The 12,164-nt window shown below is 34.3% G+C and overlaps 1 protein-coding gene across 2 annotated transcripts in view; it reads left to right on the forward strand.

Moving 5' to 3' along the window:
- LOC136041082 (vitellogenin receptor Yl-like) overlaps positions 1 to 12,164 on the forward strand; it is a gene marked incomplete at its 3' end in the record, with an annotated part of 238,165 nt that overhangs the window by 118,303 nt on the left and 107,698 nt on the right. For both annotated transcript variants that reach the window (XM_065725635.1, XM_065725636.1), the window contains 2 exon segments: positions 663 to 876; positions 3,996 to 4,190. In XM_065725635.1, the coding sequence (XP_065581707.1) occupies positions 663 to 876; positions 3,996 to 4,190 (409 nt within the window).

The following is a 12,164-nucleotide window of genomic DNA, read 5'->3' on the forward strand; positions in this document are numbered from 1 at the left end:
AAAGGTTTTGCAATCTAATACCTGTTTGATGAGAGCCACTACCTGTCGTTCAATATTTGTGACCATACCAAAGTCAGTTTTTTATAATTATACTGATGTCGAATTGGGTATATGAAATTGTATACCTCTTGTCTAAGAGATCAATTGTAAGTAAAGAAATATAAGGCAAATAATATAAAGCTTATTGGAACATGCGAAACTCTTAGATGTTTGATTGTGTGTTAAATTGAAAATTAGAACTAGTATGTTCAAAACAAATGCATTATTTATTTATTTATTTTTACTGTGAAATTATTGACATGACATTCTAGCCCCAGTCTTTTTGTATTTCTGGATTTTAGGTTTTTATTTTCTTAGGTTACATTTTTCAAAATCATATTGATACAATACTTTTCATAGTTTAAAGTGCTTTGTAAAATATTCTTGTTTCTAGTTTTATCAGTTTGTTATGGATAAATATACATCGTCGACATTCAAATGTTCTAAATTTACTATCTATATATATATATATATATATATATATATATATATATATATATATATATATATATATATATATATATATATATATATATATATATATATATATATATATATATATATATATATATATATATATATATATTATAGACGTATGTTATAAATTTATTTATTTATTTCAGAGTTATATTTTGGACAGACTTTTCTCAAGGTCATACCAACTCTGCCTTTATTGGAAGATCAAATGGAGATGGCTCAGATGCTAAAAAAATCATTACAACCAATCTTGGAACTCCTAATGTCCTTGCTATAGATCACCATGAAAGAAGAATAGTTTGGAGTGACCTCGTTAAGAAAAATATTGAGAGCTCTGATTATCATGGTCATTTCAGAAAGGTTTAATTTTTTTTTTCAGTTGTTCAATTTTGTCTTGTGATTCAAGGAGCTCTCTTCCAAGACTGTCGAAATTCCTAGTAACTATAGAGTGTATAGCAATGTAATTCGTGCCACATAATATTAAGCTCCCCCCCACACTCACAAAAAACATGGCACAAATTTCAAATAAGCAAGGGAAAATATCAAATAAATGCATCAGTATATCGTCAGGGAAGAGAGCAGGAAGGGTTTAGCCTACTTAAGGTTTGTTTGTCTCACTCATCATAAACTCACCCAAATCTGTTTGGGTTGGAATTATTTATTACTATAACTTTAGATATAATTGTTTTAATGCAATAACAACAGGTTTATTTTTTATTACTCAAATGTCATGATATCAAATCATTTATTGTAAATAAGATACATTCTGATAGGCATGGCCAAAATATGGTATCTTTTAGTCAATCAACTATTTGTGAAATAATCATTTCCTCAATCACATCGAATCAAAATTTGTAGATAGTAATTTTGTTCAAAATAGTTGAAAGGTCCGAAAATTACGTCTCGAGGATGACAACACATATATATATATATATATATATATATATATATATATATATATATATATATATATATATATATATATATATATATACATCCATTATATTTAATTCCTAAGTATATTTTTTTATGCAGCAATTTAATGTGATTTTTACTGAAAACTTTGGGATTTCTAAAAAAAATTGAACTTTAATTTATGAGACATAATTCAAAAAACTGACAGATACATCACAAATTGATTACCCGTAATATGTAACACTCTTCTATTTCCACCAGAAAGGAGCTCAGTTAACATTACCCAGTTGGGTGAGAAGTAAAAGGGTGATCGACAAGAGTGATCCAAATATACTCCAGAAGAAAAAAGAAGATCAGGGTACCTTAGTATAGGACCTAATCCAAAGAGTATGGGTAACTTATAAGATGGAAACTGGTGCTAATGTCGGCATAAAACCATCTATGCTATCTAGAATTTGGTGACACTCTTTTCAAGTCATGGCCAAAATATGGTATCTTTTAGTCGATCAATTATTTGTAAAATAAAAGAATTCTATGATATAATGATCAACATAAGTTAAACTTGTCAACAAGCACAAAAGGATTCACAGACACTCTAAATTCAACGTCAAATGAGAGCTTATTCTGGTTGTAACCCTTCTTATATTTCCCATAATAATTTAATTCAGAAATCCATGAAAGATGGAAACTAAATGTAGATTTCAGACCTTTATAGAAAAACAAAAGGTGAGAGGGAAAATAAAAAATAAATGAAAACACAACCACAAACATAACTGTAGAATAAAGCTCTTCATCAGTTTTTTCGTAAATATTCATATTTTCAATAACCATATGACTATTATAGACATTTTCCTATAATTAATATACAGATTTTCAATAGTCCTATTTTACTCACTTGTGATGTATTTGTCAGTTCTTTTAATTGTGTCTCATAAATTAAGGTTCAATTTGTTTTTAGGAAACCCAGAGTTTTCAATAAAAATCACATTAAATTGCTGCATTAAAAAAATACTTAGGAATTGAATGTAATTTAGTAAAATTGGCAACGACTTATTAGGGTAGAAGCCCTTGGTGGTGTCATCAGAATGAATAAAGATGGAATCCTATGACTACTTTTCTAAAATACACTCCAAAGTAAAAAGAAGATCAGGGTACCTTAGTATAGGACCTAATCCAAAGAGTATGGGTAATATATAAGATGGAAATTGGTGATAGTGTGGGCATAAAACCATCAACGCCATCTAGCATCTGGTGACACTCTTTTCAAGCTTTGAAATTGTTTTTCTGCCAGGGAGTGAGATCAGACACTTATTACTGCACTCATTTTGCCAACTACACTAATTGAATAAATTATTGGAATATTGGAGTAAGTTTATTATTACTGGAGTAAACTGAAAAAGAAAATGCCAAGTATTGCCAAATGCTAGATGGTGTTCAGATATTTTTGCTGACTCTGGTGCCTGTCCTCACTCTTCTCAGTTACTCATACTCTTTGGCCTTTGGCTGTAAGCTAATACAGGATTAGTAAAAATCTGCAGGACTCTGGGGGATAGTTGAAATAAGGAGGTTCGAACCTAGCTGGGAAGGGGAAGATTATTGTCAGTAACACGTTGCCTAATGCTGTAAAGAGTTTACGTACAAAAAGTAAACATTCATAAAAATTGATGCAGTTTGACTTTAATGTACTCATTTTCTGGTGGAAAAAGTGCTCAGTATTTTTTATGATGTTTTTAATCATGTTGATGCTGTGATGTTTATGTGCTTGAATACTGTAAATTTTGGAATAGCCTACATCTTAGTTTGGACTTGGTCTAAATGGTTAAATTGGTTGAATTGGTCTAAAAACTTACATTTTACAAATCATATATTTTGTAAGCTATATTAATTATCGTTGTGTGCTAATGATGATTCTGGACAACAAAAGAAGTTGTCATGTGATAATTCACGAGGAAATTGGAAAAGGGGCAAGGATTCTTTTAGTTTTTTAATGGAGAAAAAAAATGTTTTCCAAAATTGGGAGGGGGGAACTTTCTTCAATGATTATGGAAAATTTTTCCCCCCTAAATCGAAGGGGGAGAGTGAAATTACCCTCTCCATTTCCTCCCTAGGCTCCCCCTAGAAAATTTGGATTGGCGCCTGGCCTGGGCTGTTTTAACATCGCAAGATTTTGACCATCATTGTACTATTTTTGCATTTATGATTCTTTTTTTCTGACGAAGTTGCCATTCCCACCACAATAACTGATTCTTATATAAGTGTTTGAAAAATATGTTGTTCCATAAAGATAGGAGTTTTCTGAAGTCATCAATTTAGAACAAAACCTAAGTAAATATTTTGGCTGTATGACTAATAGCCCATTAGCAAAATATAAGACGAAACTGAAACTTGAGAAACCAACACAAAATTGTAAGGGGCTAGAATTCTTGAATTCTAGCCTCAAAATTGTAAGAGGTACGAATTCAAAATCTAAAACTCTCTTCGACGAAATAAAGACGAGGTAACAACGAAAAACTTTCTTAAATGACGTTTTTTTTGCTGTTTTTCACCGTCAATAATATTTTTAGGTAATTGTAAAAGAAGTATTCTATCCAACCGGGTTGGATATATTTGGTGATTGGTTGTACTGGGTTGATTCGAAGCTTCAGGAAATACAAAGGTGCATGAAGGCCAATGGGAAACACCATCAAGTAATATTCAGACATAATGATCGACATATGACGTCTCTATCTGTAGCACATCATCTTAAACAGCACATGAAGGTAGGACAGTTAGTTTGTTGTTTCACATTATTTTAATTTGTCGGTTGTTATTTAAATATCAATTTTTTCAATCATAGTGTATTTTACTTGATTATAATTTATATTAACTTTAAACTATACAAATTACATATAAATTTAATTATATTTAATAATTGGATTATTTTACATTATTTACTTACTTTACCATAATTTTACGCTTATGAAAGAAAAAACTTCTCAGGGGTCACTATCTTTTTGGTGCTATATATATATATATATATATATATATATATATATATATATATATATATATATATATATATATATATATATATATATATATATATATTACCCGGCCATTTTGTATAGGAGTGGCCACTTGGGCTTTGAAGGGGGATCATTAGGGGGATAATAGTCAGAAGCTGTTGGGGGGCAACCAGTCCCCCTCTTTTTAAGCTGCCTGCTTGAGTGTGGTTGCATTTTCAGCTAATCGTTTGAGGAGTTTGTGTACGGAGAGGGAGCCCAGGAATTGTTTTCAGTCATTTATATAATATTTGCTTGGCATTTGATATTACTACCCTTAACATACTAACCTGTCATGACGAGGATTTAACCAACAATGAAACCGGCAATCTAATTTTATTTGAAACTCTTCAGACGGCAACTAAATATAAACAGGCTATAAAAACTATTTGTCGTATCCATTGATTCGTCAAACTACAGTCTCTACTCTTTGGGGGCTTTTAGTGGCATCTGCAACCCCAAACAAAGAAGCTAGGTGGTGTTGTAAGTTCACAGAGGTATACCGAGGTAGAACGTGCAATACCAAAAAGACAATTATCGCAGCGACCTCTTACCTGACAAAGTAAAAACATTCCAGGAAGGAAACAAAGAAGTAGGAAATTTTTCATAGCATATTTCCTTTACACGGAACTAGCATGCTATGCATCTTACGAAAATTTAAATATAAAAATTACCCTCAAATCACTCCTAATAGGAAGGAACAAGTAATTGCTTTTTTTGCAATAGTTGTACTGATGCCTATCTAGAGAAATATTATCTTGGCTATCCAGCTAGACAGTAACATGTAATTTAAAACTCGCGTAGGTAGTATCCTAGAGCTAAACACAGGCCTTATTATTCGTATGCTGTATCGCCTGAAATTTCTCTTACCTTATCATTCCGTGCATTATCTCTTGTTCTTTTCTTCATTCTTCCTGATCTTTTTCCCTTATTCCTTCGTACTTTGCTGTTCATACTGCTTGGTCTAGTTTAGTTATTTAGGCATGTGGCTGTTTTGGTTAGGAATAGTCTCCCTGAAAAAACTATGATAGCTGAAAATGTATCTTCTTTTAAAAATTAAGATAAAAAATTTCTTCATCAGTGGGAAGGGGTGAGAGGGGGATGTCTTCGGTAAGTATCGGTTTGAGGCTCCTATGAGGTTTATTTTTTTACCTATTTAGAAAAATTGTATTATTTTTGTTCTTTTTTAATATACCATAAGACATGCCATATAAAACAATACAAAAAAAAAAAAAATACAATACCTATGTGATCTCCTTTTAAAAATAAGGTAAAGATTCTTGATGAGTGGAGGGGGTGAGAGGGGGATGTCTTCTGTAAGTATCGGTTTGAGGCTCCTATGAGGTTTATTTTTTACCTACATAGAAAAATTGTATTATTTTTGTTCTTTTTTAATATACCATAAGACATGCCGTATAAAACAATACAAAAAAAAATACAATACATATGTGTATCTCCTTTTAAAAATAAGGTAAAGATTCTTGATGAGTGGAGGGGGGTATAAGGGGGATGTCTTCTATAAGTATTTGTTTGAGGCTCCTATGAGGTTTATTTTTTTGTCTATTTAGAAAAGTTGTATTTTTTTGTTCTTTTATTTTAATATATCATATAAAACAATACATATGCAATACCATGTAAAACAACATTTTAAAACTTATAGTAAATAATTAAAATGTTCAGTAATACCTCAAACCAATCTGTATACATTTTCTCGTGGCAGGTCTATTTGTTATGATTTTCTTGTGAATATGAGTCTCATTTAACTCTTTTTCAGAGACCATGGAATATGGTTATATTTGCTTGATTTACTTTACAATTGATCATCCCCTTTACTTTCACATTTTTTATTTTGTAATTTTGCTGATAATAAGTAAATTATTCCTCATCTCTTTCTTTGTTGAAAAATGTAAAAAAAATAATTCGCTTGATTCTTATATAATGTTGTTTAAACCTTATCTTTCGTTATATACAGTTTTTTTTGTGGTTTGATGGATCGTATCAGGTTTCTGGTGGCACTTTTTACGGTTTCTCTGATACTTAGCCAATGATATTTTACTGTGATTTTTTTTAGTGATTTTGAGTCATTAATCTGACATGATGCGTTGTATTTTATCTTTTTTTGGCCCGTGCATCTTCTAAGTCTCCTTGCTGTCGGGCAAGTGTTGCTCTGTGGTTTACATTACTGCTTCTACTACTAACTACTCACTGCAGCACTAAGCCGCCTGAGGCCAACACACCTGCGCACGCTCCTCTTCCATCCCATTCTATTCAAAGCTTCCTTCTTTACATCCTCCCAGGAAGTTTTCCGTTTCCTTGCGATTTCAATAATTTGGAATTTCAATATCGAATGTATTAATTACTTACTAGCAAGGCCGTGTCCAGGCGAATGGGGTGGTTAGAAGGTTTAACCCCCCCCCCCCAATGCTTGTCCGACTCGTAAAAACGTAACGAAATGAATATAAACAATTTTTTATGCATTTTTTGAGGTTTTTTGTTTAACCCCTTTCGAAAAAATCGTTTTTAAATCCCTCCTCCCCTGAAAAAATCCTGAAGACGGCCTTGCTTATTAGGGGTAGGTTGATTAAGTGATTTGCCAATTACAACGACTACACAAATTCAGCATTGAATTTCACACCATATTTCCTATACTCCACACGCGAAAGGTCAGAATTTGCTTCTATACCAAAGGCAAACTTTCTTGGATTCAGTATATGGTCAGTATCATGGTTGTAGGGTCAGGTGGAACCTATAGTAGACTAATTAAATTTAGTTAAAGTGTGAATAAATAAATATTAAGTTTTGAATAAGTTCAGTGTAACAAGCGAAGCCCGTTTATATAACACAAGGGTTGGTGCATTCATTGAAGAAGAGGTAGAACTTTCAAAGCACAAATACTGACACTTTCGTAGGACAAAAAATAGTGCTTTTATAGCACAGACGGTAGTGCAGGCTATTTAATGGTTCGGAACATTCCTAGCACAAGATTCGATACTAAGAATAGGTTCAGTCCCTCCATAGTGCAAGTTTTAGTGATTTAATAGCAAAAGGGACGGTTTAAAGTAAGTAAGTAAGTAAGACGGCACTACCCTTAAGGTCCAAATCAGCGGTGCTGATGTACGTTTCATGGCCCTTCAGCCAGGAAGTGCGATGGGGGGCTGGGGGCCAACAATCCTATGCTTTCACACACCCTTCCAGGGAAGGTGCTTCAATAGCTGAAGTATTGGGGTGCTCAGTTGCTAGATCACAATTGTTTGTGCTGTCTTGCCATTATAGTTTCTTAGAGTGATATTAAGGTCCATTTTGGATTCAGCTAATTTAAATTAATTTTGAGCTTTTAGAACTGTATCCTTTGCTGCTGATTTGGCGAATAATTGCTGGAGCGTGGTAGTAAGTTTAAATAGCATGGTTTAGTAGCATTTAAGTTGTACGTTTGCAGATAAAGGATGGTGGATTGCTGAAGATTTTCTTTTCGGTCATCCATCTGGGGCCAAACGAAAAGTCTCCGTTTGGCCCCATACCAGAAAAGATTGTTCTTTTTGGCCGATTTTTGCTTCAGTTACTTTAAATTAATTTTGAGCTTCTAGAACTGTATCCTTTGCTGCTAATTTGGCGAACAATTATAGGAGTGTGGTAGTAGGTTTAAATAGCATGGTTTAGTAGGATTTAAGTAGTACGCTTGCGGATGAAGGATGATAGATTGCAGAATATTTTCTTTTCGGCAATCCATCTGGGGACCTCCCGGAAAGTTATGATGCTGGTAGACTCCAGGATGCAAATTTGAGAAAAAACTTCCAGGAACAGTTGAATACTGAACTTGAGAGTTTAAAATTTGACAATGTGGAAGATGGATGGAATAATTTCAGAAAAACAATGTGTGAAGTTGCTGATGGTGTCTCAGGGAAGAGTGCTAAGACTGCAACTAGGAATATTAATGAAAAAGCTTTAGGTTTAATAGAGAGTAGAAGGGGTTTGTATAAGAACTATCTGAGTGATAGGTGGTATGAAAACAATAGGAATGTAAAGAAAGTGGAGAAAGCATTAAAATATGAACTAAGGAGATATGAAGTGGAGGCCATGGATACAATTGCTGAGGATCTGGAAGATGCTGCTAGACGGCATAATAGTAAAATGTTATACTGGCATGTAAATAAACTGAAAGGGAGTAGCCAATCCGGACTAGTCCCAGTTAAAGATATAAATGGTGCCACAATTAGTGATAAGGAAAAAGTTAAAGAAAGATGGGCGGAACATTTTGAGAATGTGCTAAACCGAGATGCAGTTGCAGGAAAATATATAGATGAAAATGAAAAAGTTTGTGATACCTTGGATGTGAAGGAAGATTTGTTTTGTGAGGAACAATCAGCGATAGTACTAAAAGGATTAAAAAAAATAAGGCTCCAGGTGCTGATAGTATGATTAATGAGTTTCTTAAATATGGTGGCTCTGAGTTTAGGAATAAGCTACTGAAGATTATGAACATGATTTTTGAAAAAGGGGAAGTACCCAATGATTTTAGGAAAACCTTAATTAAACCACTGTATAAGAAAGGTGACAAGAGTGAGTGTCGTAATTATCGAGGCATTAGTCTGGTCTCTGTAGGTCAAAGTTTTCACTCTTAGGTTAATAATTGAGAAGTCCCTTTGTTGTCAAACACCTTTTGTCCTCAGTTTTATCGATTCTGAGCAAGCTTTCGATTCAGTTGATAAAAGAGCGTTAACAAAGGTCTTATCGTTATATAGTATACCAGAAAAATACATTAAAGTGATTTGCGCTATGTACTAGAATAATACTGCTGCGGTTAAGGTAGGAAATGAGGTTAGCAACTGGTTCTGTATTAAATCAGGAGTTAAGCAGGGTTGTGTTCAATCCCCCTTTATATGGATCATTTTGATGGACTTCGTCTTAAGGAGCACAGGAAAGGCAATTAGAGACCATGGAATCAAATGGGGAGGAAACACGCTCCTGGACTTAGATTATGCTGATGTTTTCAGCATATTAGATGAAAGTGTAAGCAAAATGAATGAATTTTTATGGGTTTTGCAAGTTCAGGGTGCTAAAATAGGCTTGAAAATTAATGTTAAGAAGACTAAGTCACTAAGGCTAGGAATAAGTGAAGATGAAAAGGTGACATTCGGTAACGAAAAGATTGATCAGGTTGGGAGCTTCAGTTACCTTGGTAGTATTATTAGTAAAGATGGTGGGAGCAGTGAAGATGTTAAAAGTAGAATAGCCAAGGCTCAGGTATTTTTTCACAGTTAAAAAAAAAGATTGGAAGAATAGGAAAATAAGTCTGCAATCCAAGATTAGAATATTAGAAGCTACAGTGATGACAGTGGTCAAACATGGCTCTGAAGCATGGGCGCTCCGAAAAGCAGATGAAAATTTACTAGATGTTTTCCAGAGAAATTGCCTACGGATTGTTCTGGGTACCCGGCTGACTGACCGTATTTCAAACAGGAGGTTGTACGAAAAATGTGGTTCAGTCCCGCTTTCTAGGGCTATAATGAAAGAAAGGTTGAGATGGCTAGGCCACGTTCTACGGATGAAAGATGTTTACATCTCTCGGTCTACAGATTACCGAAGATTGTCCTTTTCGGCCAACCGTCTGGGGCTACACGGAAAGCAGGTTGACCTTGTCTGGGTTGGGAGGATGTCACAAATAAAGATTTAAAGGAAATGGGAACTTCCTGGGAGGGTGTAAAGAGGGAGGCTTTAAATAGATTAGGTTGGAGGAGGAGCGTGCTTAGCTGCGTTGGCGTCAGGTGGCTTGGTGCTGCAGTGAGTTATTAGTAGTAGTAGTAGTAGTAGTTTGCAAATGAAGGATGATAGATTGCCGAGTATTTTCTTTTCGGCCATCCATCTGGGGCCAAACGAAAAGTCTCCGTTTGGTCCCATACCAGAAAAGATTGTTCTTTTCGGCCATCTATTAAGGGCCAAACGTCCTTGAATGGGTTCTGAACAATTCAAAAGGAAGAATTTACAATAAATTGTAACTTCTTAGGATGAGGCAAAGAGTGAAGCTTTGCATAGTTTAGGATGGTGGGGGAGTTTGTGCAGCTGCGTAGGCCTCAGACGGCTTGGTGGTGCAGTGAGTAGTAGTAGTATGGGAGGATCTTTTTTCGATTCGTTTAGAGTTTGATATTTCCAGTATTTACGTTTCACGTGTTTAAGGTCTTGTTGGAAATTAGTGACCAAATTGTTCAACTTTTTTTTTATTTGAATGTTTACCAAGAAAATATTTTAAAGGTACAAAAAAATTTCAATTGTTAAATTTTAACGTTATATAATTTAATAATTTCTGTAAGGCTTCCGCCTGGAAAGGCTTTCCTTATGTTCTAGCACCTCTAAATTAAATATGTTTGACGTTTGATGCGTCGCCCCTTGTAAAAAACAACAACAACAAACAAATACCCATCGATCGCTATTTTTCTGATAAAGAATACGAATTTTCCCATTTTTATTGAAAAGTGCTCAAAATCCCCTACTACATGCTGAATCTGACGGGGTAGAGCTCTTCAACATCAGGAAAAATTTGGGAATTTTTATCCCTTTGTGTTTGGACATTCTCTCTCCCCCTATTATTTGACTTAAGGTTTGATATGATAACCCTGAGGAAAAAAAAACTTAAAGGAAATAAATACGCATCCACGACCATCCTTCTAAAAAAAAAAAAAAAAAAAAAAAAAAAAAAAAAAAAAAAAAGTTTATAATTTTTGTAGACATGGGCTAAAAATCTCTGTTACCAGATTTTCTAGTATCCTGATTTCAATTGTGTAACTTTAATCAAAATGATTTCCCTTTTTGGGTATCTTCGCTTTTTGTAAAAATTATTAAATTTTAATTAAAGTTTCTTAATTGAATCTTAATGAGTTATTATATGTATTTATGACGGCCATAAAAACTTTCAGGAATGGTGACTGTTATCTTGATTAGTCTTAATATTAATAGCTTGTTTCGTGAACGAATTTAGGTAAATTTCGAAAAATAACCTGAAACTCCTCGAAAATAGCGTCGGATCGAAACAAAAAGTACACCTTGGGATTCACCATTGGGAATTGTTACTTACTTAACTCCCATTCGGCTGGGTTGGCTGATTTGGGGTTTCTCTTCGCATGGCATCATAACATTGTTTTCAGTATGTCTCCTTCTCTGTTGTAGTCCTTAGCAGTACAGGAAGGGGTGGTCAGAAATTTTTTCCGCCAGTGCTTGGGAGGTCGTCTTCTTGGGTGAGAGGCATTAATTTTTCCTTCAAAGGCTATTTTGGGCAGTTAGGCTGGGGACATAGACTGAACGTGTCCCACCATAGAAGCTTTCGGAGTTGATTTATCAACATGATAATTGGAGGGTGATATAAGGAGGACGGTAGCCGTTCGTTTGATATTCGGTCGAAGTAAGTGATGCCACTGAGATTTCGGTGCGATTTAGTTTCAAATGCTGCTACTTGGTGCTTGTTGTTGGCTTTTTGGTCCACGTTTCTACTCCATTCTGGAATCAGTAATACACGGAGAAGTCGCATCTTTAGTTTTTAAGGCAGGTATTTATTTTTCAAAATGGAGCGCACTAACTCGAAGCATGCTGAGGTAAGAGCCAGGCGTCGTTTGATACCTTTTGAGGAGTCGTTTGCAGATGTCAGCTAACTTCCTAGGTAAGTAAACTAATCTACCCATCTGATTTCCTCACCCTAAATTGTGA

This window comes from Artemia franciscana, chromosome 21 (assembly GCF_032884065.1).
Source record: "Artemia franciscana chromosome 21, ASM3288406v1, whole genome shotgun sequence".
Classification (NCBI taxonomy): Eukaryota; Metazoa; Arthropoda; class Branchiopoda; order Anostraca; family Artemiidae; genus Artemia; species Artemia franciscana.